The sequence below is a fragment of the Bacillus rossius genome (genome assembly GCF_032445375.1).
Source record: "Bacillus rossius redtenbacheri isolate Brsri chromosome 9 unlocalized genomic scaffold, Brsri_v3 Brsri_v3_scf9_2, whole genome shotgun sequence".
NCBI classification, from domain to species: Eukaryota; Metazoa; Arthropoda; class Insecta; order Phasmatodea; family Bacillidae; genus Bacillus; species Bacillus rossius.
In genome coordinates this window covers 22266719-22289313 of record NW_026962013.1, presented here as the reverse complement: position 1 = coordinate 22289313, position 22595 = coordinate 22266719, and the positions used below count along the sequence as shown (strand labels likewise).

Here is a 22595-nt window from a genome sequence, read left to right as displayed (position 1 = left end):
AACGCATACGGCACAAACAAACGAAAATTAAAGACATGGCAAACGCATCAAACGATGGTGCGTTTAAAATTCAAGGCAACTCTATCTATTGACGAAGTTAAGAACAAAACTGTTATTAGCGCCTTTATTTTGCTAGCCGCTGCGAGCTCCACTAAGCGGGCTGGTCTCACCAAGGAGAAAAATACGAATTTGCCAGACCTTACTATGTGTATGATCATGTGGCAGACACAGAGAAATGACACTCGTTCACTATTTGTATGTCTTTGACCTATGATTTTTTCTGTTATAAAATGAAATTATCACTTTTCCTTTCCCTTAGGGATGGAATTTCATATTAATATGTGGTCTATGTGTTAATCCAGGCAATGAGCTCGCTGTAGGCGGGGAAGGTTGATCAAGTGTTAATTGATCAGCTATCGACCGGGGTTGAAAAATATAAAATTCTATTAAAAATTAGGGGTTGGTGATATAAGGGTGAAAATTTAGGGCTGTATGTATTTTTGATGGCACATTATAAAAAAAATGTTGTCCAAAAAATAAAAAAATAAATGTTAGGGGTGGACAACCCTTATCACTTAGGGGTATGAAAAATAGATAGTAGCCGATTCTCAGACCTACTGAATATGCATACAAAATTTCATCAAAATCGGTCAAGCCGTTTCGGAGGAGTATGGCTACGAAAACTGTGACACGAGAATTTTATATATAAGACTAGCTGCCAGACCCGGCTTCGCACGGCTATACTAATAGAAAAAAAAATAAGCCTCATCTCCCATTTACAGTAAAGGTAAATAAAAAAAAATTTTAGTGAAAATTTATTACAATGTTGTATAATGTACCGGAGAGAAAATGAATAGCACCGATGGTTTCCCGACTCGTGCACGCAACGTACAACTGATGTACCCGTACTTCGCTACGGCAGTCTACAGGCAGATCACTCTTGCGCCGCTCATTATACATGCCCCTCCTTGTGGGTACGCCACTGCCGCGCGATGCCCGTTGCCATGGAGACGCAGAAGGCATGAATAATTCAAAATCCTGTTCTCATGCAGACAAAGTACCCACTGTTGCCTGGTTTTAACAACCCATGGGATATATTTTTCGGAAAATGTCATCCTGCGTAACATAAGGAACATTACTGTGAAGTTTCAAGTCTGTAATATATATATACTTGAAAAAAGGGGGAAATTTTTGAAATTTAAAGTACCCGCAAAATTTCAACGGTGATGAGGACTGCACTAACAATGAAATAGTCGTTGCCATAGAGACGAATGAAGCATCAACAAAGCAACAGCCGTTGCCATGGTGATTTCCTACCAATAACTGGAAATTTTGATATATTACGCCCCCGAAACTCCCCTTGGGATCTGATTTCCGCAGAATCCGTTCTTAGTGAGCATCTACATCACAAAATGAGTAACTATGCTAAATTTCAAGCCAATCGGTGTATAGTTTTAGAGATCTCGTGATGAGTGAGTCCCCACAAAACACTCTTAATGGCTTCTCAATGCGCAGTTTTAGGGGCTAAGAAAAGTGACTGCATCACTATCCGACCCCTCCACAGCGTGAGATGCAGGCTACCCGCATACCAGGAGTGGTTGCCGGGCAGCATGCCCTGCCAGCCGCAGGCGGCGCGCGCACTCAGGAAATAAAAAATAAAAAATTAGGGGTGGACTACCCCTAACATTTAGGGGGATGAAAAATAGATGTTGGCCGATTCCACAGGCCTGCGATGAAAAAATTGTTTGGAATTTAAAGGGTGATTCTTAAGTATTTTAGTGTGCTCAATTCAGGAAAAATATTTTAAAAAGTCCATCACGTACAGTTTTTTTTACAAAATATACTTACCGTACAATTGTTATATTACAATTTTCCCCTCAGGAGTGAATGCATACACTAATGTTTTCTGATTTTGTATATTTATAATTATAATTGCGGGGTCTAATTAGTTTTAATTGTTTTAAAGATTTCTGGTATAAAAGCATTAAAGTTCAAGAGCAGGTGATAAAGATGACTTTCGGTAGAGGAATGAGAGCAGCCAGGGTGAAGAGGTTCTTGGCCGCCAGACAGCCAAGAACATGTTCAATCAGGTTCTAACAGGATTTTTCATGTTCTGTCCTTCTCGTTCATAGCACTTCTTACTTTCCTTCTATCATTCTTCCCTTGGTGTGCCGACCTCCGTAGCGTAGTCGGATGCACACCGGCTTACGGTGCGAGGGGTTCTGGGTTCGAGTCCCGGGTAAGGCATGGGTGTTATTTACAAGCTACAAATTGATTGATTAGGGCATGATAATGATTCGAATATGGACGAATTGTACAGAGATTTTATTGATAAGATATGATAAAAGAAAAAAAAGCTTCGTATAAGGACACGCTCATTTCTGGCTGAACGGGTACCCCCCAAGGCCATAACTATCAAGGTAGAAGAAGAAGGTTCCCTTGGTGTTGACACAGTTAACGTGGTCTTACAGTCGTATAAAATCTAATTTGCTCTTGGTTTTGTTTGTGTGTGTTTTTTGTTTTTTTGACCACTGACTTATTTATTTATAAAATGACCTCCAGAGGATGTCGTGTTTCTCCTGATAAGTTTTGTTATATTTGTGGAAGTTTTATTGTGAAAAAACAACAGAGAAATATTACTGATTTTGTGAAAACAGCGTATTTTGCCTATTTTGGTATGAAGCTAGGGGACCAAGACAAATCGTGGGCACCACATAAAGTGTGTTCTATTTGTGTAGAAGAACTTCGTCAGTGGACCCAAGGTAAGAAAAAATCTTTTCGATTTGGAATCCTCATGATCTGGAGAGAGCCTCGTAATCATTCAGATGATTGCTATTTTTGTTCTTGCGATATTCAAGGTTACAATTTGATTAATAAGAAACAGATTTTTTATCCAAATATTCAGAGTGCTATGCGTCCTGTTCCCCATGGTCCAGATATTCCAGTACCCGTTGCTCCAAAGTCATTAGATGATATATCACTACCAGAAACATCTTAAGAAGAAATCACTGTTTCAGGTGATGAAGAATTCTATATACCTCAAAGTGAACCTCAACTGTTTTCCCAATGTGAATTGAACGATTTGATCAGGGATTTAAGTTTATCTAAAGAATCTGCTGAGTTGCTATCTTCTCGACTGAAAGAAAAAAATTTATTAGCTCCAGGTACTTCTTTCTACTGGTACAGAAACCGTGAAAAACATTTCACTCCATTCTTCACTCAGCATGAGGAACTGGTTTACTGCCATAATATAACAGCGTTAATGGGTATGTTTAATATTGAGTATAATAGCAATGAATGGCGTCTTTTCCTTGACTCGTCAAAGAGAAGTTTTAAAGGCGTACTTCTGCACAATGGTAATAAGTATGCATCAGTACCAGTAGCCCACTCTGTTTACTTGAAAGAGCGTTATGAAAATTTAGAAATGATATTGTCAAAGATTAATTATAATGAACATATGTGGACGATTTGTGGAGATTTAAAAGTGATCTCGATGTTACTGGGACAGCAGGGAGGGTACACAAAATTCCCATGCTTTATATGTGAATGGGACAGTAGAGACAAAAGTTCACATTGGATTAGAAAGGAGTGGCCAAGAAGAGAAGCATTAGTACCAGGAGTTAAAAACGTGTTAAGAGAAAATCTTGTCGAACCAGAGAAAGTTCTTCTGCCCCCACTCCACATTAAATTGGGTATTATGAAGCAATTCGTCAAAGCATTGCCAAAAGATGGCCCGTGTTTCAAATACTTGGGAGAAAAGTTTCCAGGATTGTCTGAGGCGAAATTGAAAGAGGGCATTTTTGTCGGCCCTGATATTCGTAATTTGATGAAAGATGATGTGTTTGAGACGAAAATGAATATAACAGAAAAAGAGGCTTGGCTTTCTTTGAAAGAGGTAATAACCAAGTTTCTAGGAAATTATAAGGACCCTAACTACATGTTCATTGTAGAGAATATGCTGACTAAACTGAAAAATCTGGGTTGTTCGATGAGTTTAAAACTTCACTTCCTGAATTCCCATCTTGACTACTTCCCACAAAACCTAGGAGCTGTGAGTGAGGAACAGGGTGAAAGATTTCACCAAGACGTGAAAGAAATGGAAAGGAGGTATCAAGGTCGATGGAACATTACTATGATTGCTGACTACTGTTGGATGCTGAAGAGGGACTTACCGGACAAAGTCTACAAACGAGAAAGCCATAAAAGGAGCTTCAAAAAGAAGAGAATGAGGCATAATGAAGACGAATAAACATACAAATTGGTCATATCATACAGTAAATGGTGTTAAAAGCGCTCTAAGTGATTTATGAACAATAAATTTTATGATAAATAAAAATAAAGTGAAGTTTCTTGATCATTTATAAAATTGTATTATTTCTCCTAATTTTTATTTGCATTTTGTAGGAAAACCTTACGTGATGGAAAAAAACCATGGTCATATTTGGATTCAGCACACTTAAAAATATAAAGTTCAGCCACCAAATGTGAGACAATTTTCAAAAATTCGAAAAATGCAGGCCTGTGTTCTCATAGATACCGGATAAGCACAAAAAATTTCATCAAAATCGGTCAAGCCGTTTCGGAGGAGTATGGCAACGAAAACTGTGACACGAGAATTTTATATATTATATATATATATATATATATATATATATATATATATATATATATATAGAAAGATATGGACAGACATGGATAGAGATATATAAAGAGATTTTTGTATGTATAGAGAGAAATATAGTGAGATTTATAGAAGTACCTACGTAGAGAGATAGAGAGAGATGCTTTGTATATATTTACTGATTTTAAAAAATTACAAAAAAAATTGAATTGAAAGTGGCATAGCATCGCATGCCTGGCATTAGGTAGTGAGAAATGAAAATGAGAAAATAAACACAGAGATCAAGCCTAAATAATCTGATGTCAAACAGATGGATCCAACAATGAACCTAAACATGTATTGTGAACAAAACGACGACAGCACAGACGACCACATTCAAACTTAACATATCAGACAGCACAAGAATTACATGGAAGGAATTTAGTCATGAATAAACAACAGCACAAACGAACGCAGTGTGCTAACAATGGCGAGACAGTTTCAACAAGAATAGCAAATGCAGACATACAACAAACTTGAACAACGCAGCATAATTCTGTTAATATGTTTGCTGATATTTTAAGTTTGAATGTGTTCGTCTGTGTTGTCGTAATTGTGTTGTCCATAATACCTGTTTAGTTAATCTTTGTGTTTATCTTTTTGACGTAATTAAAGCTTATTTAGGCTTTTTCACTGTGGGTTGAGGTTTTCATTTTTATTTCTTACTTTTCATTCTTGAAATTTTTCCATCAAACAGTGCAAAGCTGCAACGGCGTATGTCCAAAAAATTGTATTAAATCAAAATTCCCCATTTCGTGAATCATTTAATGAAAGTAAAATTAAATTGTAATTGAAACTGAAGTATATTTTGTAAAAGTCCAAATTTTTGTAAAGTTACAAAATTTATTTTCTAAAGCTGAGTCTTCTGTACAATTACAAGAAAACTAACAGTGATGTTAAAATTATTTCTGTAAGCTCTCGTACCATGGTCTATGGAAGTCCCGTTCTACAGTGGCGCGGAAATGGAGAGAGATCTCACGGAACAGAGTTTCTACAACATCACGCTTCCGTTTACGTTGCAACCAATAGAAGCTGAGCACTGTTTGTGTACGTTCTGAATACGTTATAAATTATTGTTTCAAATACAAGAATAACTGATGTCCTTTTATAACTTTGTTGTTTATTGTTTATTGTTTATGTGTATTATACATGTAAATTTTGCCCGCGCTATGATCTCGAAACACACACACACTTTTATTAAATTAATATTTTGTAAACTTGAAATGCAATCTTGAATCGCGACAGTGAAATGTTCCGTGAGATCCTTCTCCGTTTACGCGCCATTGTAGAACGGGCATAACAGTTGCTGAAACCATACAAACGCCTTCCCCAATAAATAAGCTATAGATTTTACAGCGTTTTTCCTTGTACTTCTGCAAAAAAAAAGTATATTGGCAACTGTTCTCGAAAAATAAGTTTTTTTGTAACTTTTTTGACGTGACAACGTCTAATAAATCTATGAACGCCGGCTACACGCACGAAAAAGTGTCCCGTTATGCACATTGTCCCGTTACGCTCATTGTACGCTTGCGCCGCATCTATCTCTCTTCCACTCGATTGGAACAATCATCGATTTGACTTTTTCGAGGCACATTAAATTTGAAACACTCCCATTCGTTTCCTACTTTTCCTATCATCGTCCTATCCTTTACAGAATAACACAGATTGGAAGAAGTTAAAATAGCAAAAATGTATAAAAGTTATAGTTAAAATAATCTCTTCGTTAAAGTAATAATCATATTTGAATTAATGAGTGCAAATAAGAGTAAATTTATCAATTAAATTGTAGATTTCATTTCACTCCTTCTGTGTATCCATACAAAATAGTGATAATTCGATAAAAAACGATTCAATTTTATTCATAAAAGTATGCAATCATTTCATCAATGTTTTGTTATGACTTTGTCACGTTAAACTAATGTCCGTACCAATTTATTTTTTGTACCGAGCAGCAGGACGACGTGTTCCTGGAGCCGCTGGAGAAGCGCTCCGCATCGCTGTTCTCGTCGACCCCCGCCGACCTGGCTGCGGCGTCTTCCGCGTCCAACCCCCAGCTCGAGGACCTGCAGGTAGCTTCTATCGGGGACGCGCCACAACGCCGAACGTACAATAACGCCGAAAACCATAACGGCGAATGCCAAATTGACCACAACGCCGACAGCTAGAAAAACTGCTGTGTGCCACAACGCCGAAATACATTAATGCCGAAAAATGTCATTGCAGGACTGCCACAAAGGTTAGGTTAGGTTAGGTTAGGTTAGGCTAGGTTAGGCTAGGTTAGCCTAGGTTAGGTTAGGTTGTGGTATTTCGGCGTTAAGATACATTTAAGGAAAAACACACACAAATTCATTCAGTTGTTTTTCATTTTGCTCCTGTGCCCCCCTTCCCAAAAGCAACATTTTTCGGCGTTACTGTATTTCGGCGTTGTGGTACACAGCTGTCGGCGTTGCGGTCAATTTGGCATTCGGCGTTATTGTACGTTCGGCGTTGTGGTATTTCGGCGTTGTGGCAACGACCCGCAAATATCAACTCGTCGATACATCAGGCTTTTGTTACATCGATATACCGGACTGAATATGTAGATATTTTAGATATATATACATATATGTCTGTTACAACAATACAAACTTTTTACCCAATCTGTAGGTAATTATTATTAAATTATATTTAAGCATAAGTTATATTGAGTTATTTGCATATTAAATAATAAAGGAATATTCTGATACAAGTTTAAGCTCTTTCTATCGAAAGTGAATACAACATTTTTTTATTATTCAATAATACTTTCTTTTTATGTTTCAATAAATTTTTTCAGTCTTTTTTTTAAATTTTATGGATTTTTATATTTCTTAAGAATTAATTTATTTACAGATAATTTTAATCATATTTTTTATTTGAAAAATATTATATTATTCAAATTCCATACTATCCGAACAAAATATCGATACCAAACTATCAATATTTTGAACCTGAAATATCGACGTATCGGATGTATCGATACATCGTGTAACGCCCCTCGTGCCACAAAATTAGATTATTTTAATTTAATAAGAAAAAAACCTGGGAAACTGCTGGGCAAAATATTAAGAAGAATAAAGTTATTTACCAGAGGGGGCACGAGGTGGTGAACAAGACAAATTTAGACCCCCTGCACACAAGCAACTTGGGAGCTAGTGGACCGTTAAATAGAATAAGGTATATAGGTATATAATAAATAAACACTACATAAGTAGCTTGGTCTATAGGTTTCCTTGGTTTATTTGAATAGGTTTTGTTTTGGCATAGTTTCTATATCACAATAAAAGGTCTTAGCAAGTAACAAAAAGGAGGGCCGGCCCCGAAATTATTTAAACAAATTTATATTATATTAATTAAACATCGTCACAGAACAAAAATTGAAACATTCCACCTTATTATATTCTTTCGATGATTACATAAATAACAGTCTCATTGATTTTACATATTTACGTCGATTAAGTTCTTAAGGCCCTGTTCGCTGGTATGCATTAAATTAATTTAGTTCATTATATGTAAGGGGAAAATATATTTCTCATATCACCCGGGTCATCAAAGTATGACGTCGGGCTGGGAAAAACTCTCTTCTTAAGGGGACTTGGAGCTCGAGGTCCTGAATAACATGCTGAGAGCACATTCGTCCCCCCAGCACTTCGACCCTGTCTGAAACACAAGTCTAATTCCAAACGAATTAGACCTGCTTCCAGACAGTCAAACACAGTCGGCGCGAAGGCCAACAAACGGGAATTCGGGGAGGAAAAAGATCCGGATTACTCACCAAACAGGGTGTAGATTCAGGGCTCACAAGATGTCTCGCACAGAAGACCAGTAGGCGCGGACCAAAATACCACGGATGACACGCAAGAAACCATCGTTTTAGGAAAATTCGAAAGAAGTAATAGCTTAGCTAATATCTAACTTGCTGCCTAATGACTAAGACTGACTGGCTACCGTTCAACTGGGATCACATCCCCTAATACAGCTGACTACATCTTGATTTGAAGACGATTCCATCGTAGCCGCGAAAAGAGACTGCGAGAAGGTCTGCCCGACCTGCAGCACAGTTAGTAGCCAATCTCCAAGTCCTAAGTGCCGCGATGGCGGACCAGTCCCCTAATTAAAATGGGCGGTCGGCCCTAGGGAAAAAAAGGGGGCAAGGTTATGTTCTAGGCCGAAAACATGCGGAGGTGCCCGAGTGGTCATAAGCACTACTTCAGTTGTTCGCGCCGAAGAGCAACTGCCGCTATCTCTGCCAGCGGGCACAGAAAGCAACATACAATCGAATATTACAGGCCGCGAGGAGGAAGCATAGGGCCTTATGGCGTAGCTGGTGGTGCACTCTGGTGGCCTAAAGGGGACATAAAGGGGGGAGTTAGCAAGCTCGCCCACTGGTGTCACGGGCGTCAGCTCCACGAGCTGGCGCCAAGAGAAGACGTTACAGTTTCTGCCGCTAGATGTCGTGGGCGGGCCTGTAGGACAAGAGAGAATGTCCTTGGAGTAGGCCACCGTCTTGGCGGGGTTCACCACAGGGCCATGATCTTGCGTTAAATTCTGCGAACAAGGAGGGTGGAGAGAGAGGGGAGGGTGGACAGAAAAGCGCAGAGATGGCTGGGAACGGAGGTCCACAGGAGACTCGTTCGTGCCGAGACTCGCTACTCTCAGCGGGTCTCTGAGAAGTAGCAGCTTGCAGGCCAGAAGCTGCTCTATGCGATTTTAGTCATGAAGGGAAGTAATGTTACAAACCCGGGACATGACTGCAGGCGAGAGAAATTTCAACCGGGCTGCCAGCGTCCACATTAGACTAGCAAAATATGAGATAGGTCCCTGAGAAAGGTGCTTCGGTCCACTGGCACAAAGTTTAACTACGTGGCGTACACCAGCCGAACAAAGTGTAAATCACCCCTTTAGTAACCAGATTATAAGAAAAGTAAAATTTCCAAAAATAATCTAAAATTATAATAACAAATTTAAAAAAAAAATCGTGTCGAAATTCCTAATTTCCGGCACAATCGTACCTGCAGGAGGACGAGTTCCACGAGAACCTCATCTACGGCGGGCTGTTCCGCAAGCGGAGCGTCTCGCTGGAGGACGCCGTGTCCTCGACGGCCAGCGACGCCGACGCGCCGGTGTACCAGCGGCGGGCGAGCCAGGACGACGAGGACGAAGACGAGGAGATGCTGGAGACGGCGTCCGTGCTCTCGTCCTCGCCGCAGCGAGAAGTGCCCGGGGAGCTGCTGCTGCCGGAGGGGGAAGACGAGCAGAAGAGACCGCCCGCGGTCAGGTCCGGGACCGGGGAGATGCGCAGGGACGCGAACAACGGACCCCACGAGCGGACGACGACGAGGAGGCAGGAGGAGGACGCCGGCGGTCTGACGCCCATGGCGACGCTGCTGCTGACCAAGCGGTCGTCGCCGTTCGCTTCCAGCGACTCGCTGGCGAACGACCTCAAGGACCACAGCGACAGCATCTGGAACGAGTCCCAGGCCACTGTAAGTACCTTCAGCCTCTTAGGACTTGTCAGCGGGTTGCTTTACCCAAGCAAGCTTAGATGAGGGATTCAAGAGTTTCAGGGTACAGTTTAAAATGACTGACGCCCCTAGTAGCCTACTAAGGGAAATCTTTCATTGGGCATTAATAGGGACAGGAAAAATTCGCGGATTCAATTACCTCTAGGATAGCCTCCATTATCCTCTGCACATCTCAAGTAAACACGCGTGTTCATTGGGTACTATATTGTGAGTCATCTCCACTTGGTAGCTTGTGATTCGACGCTTCTTTGGTCGATAGTCTCTCATTGGCCCAGAAAGCTCCAGTTAAACTGCGAGCCAATAGCAGAACCAGCAGTTATACACATGTTTGAATTTCAGCCTATCACGAAATGAATCCGCGAATTTTTCAGGTCTCTAGGCATTAACAATTTTATTTCGAAACGTCTGCCAGGTGCCACGTGGTTAAATCTCGAAAGACAGGCGTAACAAATGACTGCGTTATTCTCCAAACTGACCCTTCTAATAATATTATAACTTACTTTCAGTAATGATAAATAATCACTTCTCCCAGTTGCGACATAGCCTATGTGTTTTGCATTGCTAAAATTGTTTCGTTTACATAGGTACAGACACCTTTTATTTAACTCTAATGATGTGAAATATATTTGAATCTATTATTTAAAGCTGTTAATTACTAGATGTATTTCTGAGATAGCAAAGGTAAGACCTATCAATGCAATAAATAACTGATACTTTATGATAATTTTATGCCTCTGAATGAATTATATATATATTTAAATAGTGATATATTTAGTTGAGTAGGTATTTTAAGCTATGTTCAAAGAATGTTTCGTGTGTAGGAACCATGTAAGGATAAACATTTTTCTATGTTAGCAATTTTTTGAATGTTGTTTACTTTTGGGAAAACAGCAAGAAATCCTTACGGGTGCCATTTTACAAGAGCTATTTTTCTTGTTGAAGTCCATCATGGGTATCATCATGGCCTGCGCTTGATGTGCCAAATATCATCTACATGCAGAGCACAGTGGTGTAGTATTACGCTAGTTAGACTCGTCTTAACTTAAATCCTATCATTTTATTTAATTTTATGGCACGGATATAAAACTAAGGGCTGTGAAGCAAGTCTCTTTCACCCAACTTGCTTTGAGGTAGATTTCATAGAATTACTACCTATTGTAGCCGTTACCATAGACTGTAAAAGAAAATAACAGAACTTGTGCAGCTACCGGTTGTTTGGAAGCAATCACAGTTTCACGGGAACCGAAGCTCTGTTGCTATAGGCTGTTTCGGAGCATTCACAGTTTAACGAAAATGGCCTTGTTATTGGTACTATAGGAACAATCGCAGTTTTCATATCGACTGTAGTGCTATTCATGCGATTGCTCAATATCACTTATTGTGATGTTAGAAGAAATCTATTTGCGCTGCTATTGGTTGTTTGAGAACAATAACATTTTCAAGGGATCTAAATCTGCTTGCATTACTATTGGTGGTTTGAGAGCATACACAGTTTACTTAAAGCTGTTCTGCCATTGGTGGTATGGGAGAAATCGCAGTTTCCGAACTCCTGTGTTTGCCATATCGGCTAGAGCTCTAGTATAGTCGCACCCAAGACTGTGACCGATGATATTGCAACTCTGATCACAGACTGATTTTCTGATATCTGCGACTAAATCACAGGTTGCGATTTTACGAGTCATCTCTACAAATTATGTAACTTTAAATTTGCGTGTCTTTTCAAAACATGTACACACACATATATATAATATTTAATGAATGGAAAAGTAACTAGTGTAATTAAAATATGTGCTTAAAGAGTGTTTTGTTACATAAAAAAATAAAACAAAAATGTTACATAAATATTGAAATAATATGGTACTTGCGTTTTAGAAAATGATATTGTAGAGCCATAATATATTTACTGTAATGTGTTAATTCTAAAAATAAAATTCAAATTGTGGTCAGAAAAATCAATATTTTTACAAAACATTAATATGAGACTTCGGAAATACCGCATCACTTTTTTACTTATTTTCGACAACAGTGTGTGCTGAACCATAGATTATTATATTAAAGACCTGTCACTCGCACCAACTGTGGTTCTCGCCAGGTCCTCCAGGCAGACCTGGAGAGTGGTGCGGGGTTGAGCTGCCCGGACCTGAGCGCTCTGGTGGCGTCGTCGGGCGCTGCCATGTTGTCTCTGACGCCGTCGTCGCGGCGCAAGCAGCTGCTGCTTCTGCAGCACCAGCAGCGCAGCTCCATGGACACGGAGGCCCTTGAGGAGGAGCTGGACTCCTCCCAAGTGAGTCGGCATTACTCTTCTGCCTCCCTGATGAAGCCACGTTCCTCTCTCTTATCCCAGGCGAGGCCATGTTCCTCTCTCTTCTCCCAGGCGAGGCCATGTTCCTCTCTCTTCTCCCAGGCGAGGCCATGTTCCTCTCTCTTCTCCCAGGCGAGGCCATGTTCCTGTTTCTCCTCCAGACGAAGCCACGATCCTCTCTCTTCTCCCAGGCGAGGCCATGTTCCTCTCTCTTCTCCCAGGCGAGGCCATGTTCCTCTCTCTTCTCCCAGGCGAGGCCACGTTCCTGTTTCTCCTCCAGGCGAAGCCACGATCCTCTCTCTCCTCCCAGGCGAAGCCATGTTCCTCTCTCTTATCCCAGGCAAGGCCATGTTCCCCCTCTCTTCTTCTCTCAGGCGAGGCTACGTTCCTGTTTCTCCTCCAGACGAAGCCACGATCCTCTCTCTTCTCCCAGGCGAGGCCATGTTCCTCTCTCTTCTCCCAGGCGAGGCCATGTTCCTCTCTCTTCTCCCAGGCGAGGCCACGTTCCTGTTTCTCCTCCAGGCGAAGCCACGATCCTCTCTCTCCTCCCAGGCGAGGCCATGTTCCTCTCTCTTCTCCCAGGCGAGGCCATGTTCCTCTCTCTTCTCCCAGGCGAGGCCATGTTCCTGTTTCTCCTCCAGACGAAGCCACGATCCTCTCTCTCCTCCCAGGCGAGGCCATGTTCCTCTCTCTTCTCCCAGGCGAGGCCATGTTCCTCTCTCTTCTCCCAGGCGAGGCCACGTTCCTGTTTCTCCTCCAGGCGAAGCCACGATCCTCTCTCTCCTCCCAGGCGAGGCCATGTTCCCCCTCTCTTCTTCTCTCAGGCGAGGCTACGTTCCTGTTTCTCCTCCAGACGAAGCCACGATCCTCTCTCTTCTCCCAGGCGAGGCCATGTTCCTCTCTCTTCTCCCAGGCGAGGCCATGTTCCTCTCTCTTCTCCCAGGCGAGGCCATGTTCCTCTCTCTTCTCCCAGGCGAGGCCATGTTCCTCTCTCTTCTCCCAGGCGAGGCCACGTTCCTGTTTCTCCTCCAGGCGAAGCCACGATCCTCTCTCTCCTCCCAGGCGAAGCCATGTTCCTCTCTCTTATCCCAGGCAAGGCCATGTTCCCCCTCTCTTCTTCTCTCAGGCGAGGCTACGTTCCTGTTTCTCCTCCAGACGAAGCCACGATCGTCTCTCTTCTCCCAGGCGAGGCCATGTTCCTCTCTCTTCTCCCAGGCGAGGCCATGTTCCTCTCTCTTCTCCCAGGCGAGGCCATGTTCCTCTCTCTTCTCCCAGGCGAGGGCACGTTCCTGTTTCTCCTCCCAGGCGAGGCCACGATCCTCTCTCTCCTCCCAGGCGAGGCCATGATCCTCTCTCTTCTCCCAGGCGAGGCCATGTTCCTCTCTCTTCTCCCAGGCGAGGCCACGTTCCTGTTTCTCCTCCAGGCGAAGCCACGATCCTCTCTCTCCTCCCAGGCGAGGCCATGTTCCTCTCTCTTCTCCCAGGCGAGGCCATGTTCCCCCTCTCTTCTTCTCTCAGGCGAGGCTACGTTCCTGTTTCTCCTCCAGACGAAGCCACGATTCTCTCTCTTCTCCCAGGCGAGGCCATGTTCCTCTCTCTTCTCCCAGGCGAGGCCATGTTCCTCTCTCTTCTCCCAGGCGAGGCCACTTTCCTGTTTCTCCCCCAGGCGAAGCCACGATCCTCTCTCTCCTCCCAGGCGAAGCCATGTTCCTCTCTCTTATCCCAGGCAAGGCCATGTTCCCCCTCTCTTCTTCTCTCAGGCGAGGCTACGTTCCTGTTTCTCCTCCAGACGAAGCCACGATCCTCTCTCTTCTCCCAGGCGAGGCCATGTTCCTCTCTCTTCTCCCAGGCGAGGCCATGTTCCTCTCTCTTCTCCCAGGCGAGGCCACGTTCCTGTTTCTCCTCCAGGCGAAGCCACGATCCTCTCTCTCCTCCCAGGCGAGGCCATGTTCCTCTCTCTTCTCCCAGGCGAGGCCATGTTCCTCTCTCTTCTCCCAGGCGAGGCCATGTTCCTGTTTCTCCTCCAGACGAAGCCACGATCCTCTCTCTCCTCCCAGGCGAGGCCACGTTCCTCTCTCTTCTCCCAGGCGAGGCCATTTTCCTCTCTCTTCTCCCAGGCGAGGCCATGTTCCTCTCTCTTCTCCCAGGCGAGGCCACGTTCCTGTTTCTCCTCCAGGCGAAGCCACGATCCTCTCTCTCCTCCCAGGCGAAGCCACGTTCCTCTCTCTTCTCCCAGGCGAGGCCATGTTCCTCTCTCTTCTCCCAGGCGAGGCCACGTTCCTGTTTCTCCTCCAGGCGAAGCCACGATCCTCTCTCTCCTCCCAGGCGAGGCCATGTTCCTCTCTCTTCTCCCAGGCGAAGCCACGTTCCTGTCTCTCCTCCAGACGAAGCCACGATCCTCTCTCTTCTCCCAGGCGAGGCCACGTTCCTGTTTCTCCTCCAGGCGAAGCCACGATCCTCTCTCTCCTCCCAGGCGAGGCCATGTTCCTCTCTCTTCTCCCAGGCGAGGCCATGTTCCTCTCTCTTCTCCCAGGCGAGGCCATGTTCCTGTTTCTCCTCCAGACGAAGCCACGATCCTCTCTCTTCTCCCAGGCGAGGCCATGTTCCTCTCTCTTCTCCCAGGCGAGGCCATGTTCCTGTTTCTCCTCCAGACGAAGCCACGATCCTCTCTCTCCTCCCAGGCGAGGCCATGTTCCTCTCTCTTCTCCCAGGCGAGGCCATGTTCCTCTCTCTTCTCCCAGGCGAGGCCACGTTCCTGTTTCTCCTCCAGGCGAAGCCACGATCCTCTCTCTCCTCCCAGGCGAAGCCACGTTCCTCTCTCTTATCCCAGGCAAGGCCATGTTCCCCCTCTCTTCTTCTCTCAGGCGAGGCTACGTTCCTGTTTCTCCTCCAGACGAAGCCACGATCCTCTCTCTTCTCCCAGGCGAGGCCATGTTCCTCTCTCTTCTCCCAGGCGAGGCCATGTTCCTCTCTCTTCTCCCAGGCGAGGCCACGTTCCTGTTTCTCCTCCAGGCGAAGCCACGATCCTCTCTCTCCTCCCAGGCGAAGCCACGATCCTCTCTCTCCTCCCAGGCGAAGCCACGTTCCTCTCTCTTATCCCAGGCAAGGCCATGTTCCCCCTCTCTTCTTCTCTCAGGCGAGGCTACGTTCCTGTTTCGCCTCCAGACGAAGCCACGATCCTCTCTCTTCTCCCAGGCGAGGCCATGTTCCTCTCTCTTCTCCCAGGCGAGGCCATGTTCCTCTCTCTTCTCCCAGGCGAGGCCACGTTCCTGTTTCTCCTTCAGGCGAAGCCACTATCCTCTCTCTCCTCCCAGGCGAGGCCATGTTCCTCTCTCTTATACCAGGCAAGGCCATGTTCCCCCTCTCTTCTTCTCTCAGGCAAGGCTACATTTCCCTCTCTTCTCCCGGGCAAGGCTATGTTCCTCTCTCTCTCCTCCCAGCAAGCCCACATTCCTCTCTTCTCCCAGGCGAAACCGTGCTCCCCTCTCTTCTCCCGGGCAAAGCTATGTTCCTCTCTCTCCACCCAGAAAGTCCACATTCCTCTCTTCTCCCAGGCGAAACCGTGTTCTCCTCTCTCCTCCCAGGCAAGGCTATGTTCCTCTCTCTTGTGTCAAGCAAGGCCACGTTCTTCTTTCTCCTCTCATGAAAGGACGTGGTCCTTTCTTTCTTCCCAGGCAAGTTAATGTTCCTCTTCGGCCACGTACCTCTCTTTCCAAGCGATGCCTCATTCCTTTCCTCCAAGCAAGGCCACGTTCCTCTCTCTTCCTTGGCGAGGCCCCGTTCTTCTCTCCTCCCAGGTGAGGTTGTATTCCTCTCTTCTTTTAGGCGAGGCCACGTTCCTATACCCTCTCTACAACAATGTTGTGTATGTTAGGATTTAGGTACAACACTGTAAATACATAGTTTGACAAGAAAATATTAAAAGAAAGTAAACCAGTTGTGTGATTTGGTTCCTGCCTTTTATAAATTTTCTCATCTATCATCTTTCGAAACATTTAATGCAATGTAGACTGTTATTTTGTTGCATACAATCTACATAATACATATGTAACTGTAATTGTGTGGCTAAACTTGAACTCGTACAAATTGTTTGTGGATTATGTGATAAATTCGTGCTAAAGAATGTTATATCAAGACTTAAAAAAATCATAAAATTTGTTTGGAAAATATAGATAGGTGGTATTTCTTTATCAGTCTGTAGTTACCATGATTTCCCTCTCGTATCACCTTTTTAATTGCGATCAAGTCCTATCATCTTGTTGAACTACGCTAAGGAAATCTTTAACTTGCCCTTGCCAAATGCCTGATCAGGTTGAAGTGCCCTATCAAGTGTGCTGCTCCGCCTGGTGACAAAATATGTGTTTGAGTCCCTGTGGGAGCATACAATGTGTTACTTAACTGTATTTGTGATTTGAATATGTTTGCATGGTATATGAGCGGTTTACCACTTTGCATTTTTTACAATATTGCAGAAACTGTTTAATTTCTAGGGGTAGGCCTATGTTTTTTTTTAAAAAATATTGTCATAATGGTTATTCTTGGGTGCATTTGCAAAAGTCATCTTCGGTTCATACGACTTTGTGTTGTTAACATTTAGGTATAAACCATTTTATAGTAATTTTTATTTTTGGGAAACAATCTTATTAAAGAGCCCTAGACTATTATTTTTTTGATGTGAAACTTATTTGCAGTTGGTAGGGTAAGCAGGGTAATAACTCATGAGAGAGTAACAAAAAAATGTAATGCTCAGGAGCGGGGCACTCGAGGGCAGAGCTGAGCAAGGAGAAAATTGATTGCCTCATTCCTCGCTCTCGAGTGCTAAGTGTTGCATGTTTCGTTATGCTCGAATTGACATAGTTTTCTCATGAAAAATTAATTTATAATTGTGAACATTTGGATGGGAATTTCCTAGTGTATATTTTAGTATGCCATAGTGTACATTTGATTAAAAATTGTTTTCATCAAATTAAGGTGCACAAAATGTTAAATTACTGCTGAGGCAGCTTCGTTAACACATACCAAGCCAAGCCTTAAAGAAAATGTCTGTAAATGTCCACTCCTCCTTGGACTCAGCCCACTGAAAAAATGGAGACACACACACACACATTTTTGTTGTCTCCCAGCTGCACATTTCCTTGGCATGATGGTATTTAGGATGTTATTGTGTACTCCATTGTTTAGTTTTACCGTTAAAGTGGATTATTGAAGTGTGAAGTTTTACATCTTAACACGAGCTAATTTCTAAAAATAATTTGTCATCTTCTATTTTGCACAGTTGTATTTTCCAGCTTTGGCATGTAACCCATGTAGAAACTGTGCATTCCGACTTATTTATTTGGAATTAATAATAGTTGAAAAAATTTTCTAAAATTGCTTTTAAGGTTCCACAAGGACCACCTTCTCCTAGGATGCGAACAAACGGCTCGCAACATCCAAGACCGACGCTGTCTCTGACGACACCTAGCCAAGATGAACCTATGGACCAAGATGAAGCAATAGTTCCTAGTAAAAAGCCTCATCTTCCAGAAAAGTAAAATTCCTGTTCACACTATTTTGCTTTTTGAAAAAATGTAGGTTTAATTGTAATGTGTTTACATATATATGTAAAAACTGTGTTGGATATATTTTTAAACCAAGTAGTCTTTTTAGTGAAGCAAAGTTTTTTGTAGGAATTATAATGTTCAGTGTATCTGCTAATGTCCTTTGCACAGTGCAACAATATCAATAATTGCAAGCTTATATTTGAGGATTTAAATTTAATCCCACTATATTGAAACATGCTTGCATTATAATTAGTTAAATTAGATACTCATCTTCTTAAAAGTAACCTTTGTTGGTGCGTAAATTTGGATTATTTTATTTTAAGATCCTCAGTGACTTACAACATACATTTTTGCTCCCTTTTCTTCCAGGAAAGAAGAAAGCAGAAGCCGAATTCGAGACGTGGTTTTGTCACCTGTTCATTCTCACCGAACGCTGAGGAGAAGGCGCAGTCCGGTCGCACCACGTTCACCCGAATCCTCGACGGAGCAACAGTCGCTCGAATCTGTGGACAGTCTGTCGCGGAGCGCTGGTAGTTCTTAATACTGCTAAAGAAATGTAAACCCACTTCGTATACCTTACACATCCCCCACTTAATACTGCTAAAAAAATGTAAACCCACTTCGTATACCTTACAAATCCCTCACTTAATACTGCTAAAAAAATATAAACCCACTTCGTATACCTTACAAATCCCTCACTTAATACTGCTAAATAAAATGTAAACCCACTTCCTATACCTTACAAATCCCTCACGTAATACTGCTAACAAAATGTAAACCAACTTCGTATACCTTACAAATCCCTCATTTCCACGTGAAACTTATAAAAAGTATCACTTAATATATCATTTGACCAATCATCATGAAAGTTGACACATCTAAGTTATTTTTATTTTTTATTTTTTTTGTAACCCTCCACTAGATGACGCTGCAGCGCTTCAACTTCTATACTGTTCAACCGATCCAGGCTGGGGTAAAAAATAATGGAATCTTTTCTGTATCAGTAATCTTTAATTTTTCCACTTTTTTTTTGCTATAATGCTTTATATATTCTAAGATTACATACGGACAATCCACGAGTCAAGGTTTGAATTGCCAAATAAATTTTCACTTACATCACATGTCCTAAGTTACGCTTGCATTTTTATTTTATTTTCATAATGACGTGAGCGGTAAAACAACTGCCAGGATTTATACTATTTTATGGCTTTGGAGAAATAAATAAAATAGTCAAAACATAAAATTTAGTATAATTAACATTGGTGTACAATATAAGATTATTTATGTTAAGGGGCCCGCCTCGTCAGGAGTGTATGTGTGTTGGTGAGGCGGGATGATAAGCGCGACTCTCGCTGGTTTTTCTAGAGCGGTATCGCCTCTAAGCGCAAGGCTCTGAACTGGCGCGCAGTCTTCTCGTCGTCAGAGGATAACTGTGAAATTTGAGCGGTGACCGTAAAATTATATGGCGGAGAACTAAAAATAAATGTGAAATGCAAGTCCCTTAAGTACTTTCAAGAATCTGTACCGGTTGTTTAACGCCTTAAAATTACTTTGAAAACACGCTTTTTAGCCATTTCAACTATTCTAAAAATACAGTTTAAATCTTAATCCGAAATCAAAAGTACTTTTCGGCCCTCAGCGAACTCTTAAATGCTTTTCGTAAGCACACCCCACTCGGATATCTTGAGTAGTTATCAAATCGCGTTGTTTTTCCCCCCGAAGCATTGCGCACTGTATGTGTGCCCGAGTAGGCGGGGCCCTTAAGAATAGGTAGAAAACGGGGCTAAGCCAGGGGGGGGGGGTGTAAGGGTTTCAACGCCCCCCCCCCCCCCTAGCACCAAAACTTTATTTAAATTTCTTATTCATCACTCAAACAAATTTCATATTAAAAATTAATACAATTTTTTACCATTGCAATATTTAAATTTAAGTACCGAAAACTGCTAAAATAGCACTATTTTACACCTTAAAATCCAAATTTTCCCGGGGGAGGACCCCCGGACCCCCTCTTAACCCATGCCTCTTAACACCCCCCATACACAAATCCTGGCTACGCCACTGGGCTAGAAAGAATGTGTCAACATTGGGTGTCATCAGCTCTGTGCTGCATGCAACCCAAGCACACGTGTCTTGCGCGCGAGAACCGTCCCGCAGGTGTCTGGTTTCCGCGCAGGCAGCTCCACGGCGGACCTGCTGCTGGGCCGCGCCGACTCGGGCAAGGCCGGCACGGACATGTCGGAGGCGTCCACGACGGAGGACTACGTGACGGCCAACGACAACAACTCGGGCACGGACACGAGCTCCCGCCGGAGCGGGTCGTCGTGCCAGCTGCCCAAGGACCGGGGGGCGGCGGCCGGCGCGCGGGCGCACAAGTTCCCCGGCGGCGGCGGCGGCGGCAGCACCGGCAGCATCGGCGCCGGCGAGGGCAGCTCGTTCGAGAGCGCGTCGTCCATCTACAGCCTGGCGCGCGGCGAGCTCAACAGCGACGAACTCGCTCAGGTGAGCGACGGGAGTTTTCAAGAGATTAGGAGATAACATTGTTATTGTTGTTGGTGGGAACAATAGTTTTTTTGCCGTGACAACGTCTAATAAATCGATGAACGCCGGCAGCACGCACGAAAAAGTGTCCCGTTACGCTCATTGTTCCGTTACGCCGTGTTCCGTTGCGCTGTCGGCGAGTGCAGTAATGATAGGTTATGTTTAAATTGACTAAAAAATTATGGTGATTCATATAATTATTGATGATAGATATTTGATTACAGTTTATTTATATGAAAACTTGTTCATAATTATATTTAAACTTTATAGCTAAACGCCAGTTTTCAAAATTAATTACAAGTCATCTACACGTGAACTGTTTCGTCGACTGTTTATAAAGTTTAGTGAAAAGTTAATGTGGTTTTCATTGCTTATTACAACAACAATTTCGGCAACATAGGTTAATTATTCTTGCATTTTAAAAATCTGATTGCTAGTATAATTTCAAGTGTTTATTATTTTTTTATTAAAATAAAAATGATTCAATTTTATTCATAAACGTATGCAATCGTTTCATTAATGTTTTGTTATGGCGTTGTCACGTAAAACTATCGTCCGTAAACCGACTTTACAGACAACCAATTTTTTTATTTTTAAATTTCAAGGGGTACACACCTTGCTTTGAGCTGCCGTCACCCGAGGTCTCGGGTTGTGGACCCGGGATGAGCCCAGTGATCACTGGCGGAGATTATTTAGTTCTTTTCTTTATGAGTGGGCGCCAGGCTAGCCGTTGTGATTGCGTGGGTCGCCGGCCCCAGCGTGGATCACCGGGACTCGCGGCAATTTTTTCAAATTTATAAACCTTGGGCAAGGAAACAAACTTTACGGGTTTACGAGAGCTTCACAAATAAAGCTGGTTCAGGCGCACTGTTCTTACACGGTGTACCTATATTATTCTTCTCCTAGAAAATTACCTGTTGCTTGTCGTGGCAGCTGGAACACCAGGGTGGATGTCACCACACACAATTTATTATAGTCTGTCGCCGTTAAATTGCGCTTTCGAGCGCAGTCGCGAATGTAGTCATCCTTATCAAAGACGCACGGTTATGTTCTTTACCGCGGGACGGAGCGTCTGGCCCAAGGCCGCTTTCTGTACAAGAGTCTAGCGGCAGCAACGCTACTTCCTGCAACTGGCTGCAAATGCCGAGTCTTTCCGAAGTTGGCCGATCGGGAGCGCCTACCCCCCAGGATGTTTTTTATTTTTACGCGCGCGTTTTTTCTCTCCAGTCACACAGACTGTTAAGTGGATGGTTGGTTATATTAGGTAAGTATAGCTACATTAAAAATACTGTAAAATCATTTTATGGTTGCTTAGCAAATAACTTTTTAATATGTAGCTATCCAGCGCTAGGAAACCGTTTATATGATTTCACAGTATCTTTAATGTAGCTATCCTAACCAAATCAACCGTCCACAATGTTTTAAAGTATTTATAATGTAGCTAACCTAACCTAATTGACCATTAGTTATCATGTCCTACCTGAAAATTACAAGTTGCGTAAAATTGCAAGGGAATATGGGGCGTCCCGAGAATATTTGTGGAAGACAAAGACTTCCTAGATTTTATACGGTATGAAAAATATACAAATCCACGAAGTACATTTCTTCAATTAGGTATTTTCCTCTAAAAACAATTACAAATAAATACCGTTGCCTTTTTTATGGTCTTTCCTTTTAACAACACCTCCATATTTATTTACAATGAACAAAAAAAAACTGAGATGCACGATCGGACGTTTTTCTCTCTCGTCAGTGAAAAGAAGTATTCCCGTTGCGGGATCGCGCCGCCGGCCCCGGAACGAGCGTGAGCGGTGCGGCATTTGCAGCCAGTTGCAGGAAGTAGCGTTGCTGCCGCTAGACTCTTGTCTTTCTGTTGGCTACTGCCTCGCGGCAGCATTGCGTACTTCCTCCGCGCGGGCCTGCGCGAGGGGTGCGTTCCGCCAGCGGGGTGGGGACCGGGCTCTACCGCCGCTGGAGGTTACGACGTCAAGAGCATTGTCCCTGGTTGC

General features: G+C 43.2%; 1 protein-coding gene across 1 annotated transcript in view; it reads left to right on the top strand.

The window, feature by feature from the left end:
* Nucleotides 1-21692, top strand: part of LOC134543281 (uncharacterized) — a 50600-nt gene extending 28908 nt beyond the window's left edge. The window contains exons 10-16 of the mRNA XM_063388191.1: nt 6613-6729; nt 9697-10164; nt 12296-12487; nt 17887-18035; nt 18418-18578; nt 20222-20547; nt 21669-21692. Of these exons, the coding sequence (XP_063244261.1) occupies nt 6613-6729; nt 9697-10164; nt 12296-12487; nt 17887-18035; nt 18418-18578; nt 20222-20547; nt 21669-21692 (1437 nt within the window). The remainder of the gene's footprint in view (nt 1-6612; nt 6730-9696; nt 10165-12295; nt 12488-17886; nt 18036-18417; nt 18579-20221; nt 20548-21668) is intronic.
* The last annotated feature ends 903 nt before the right edge of the window (nt 21693-22595 follow it).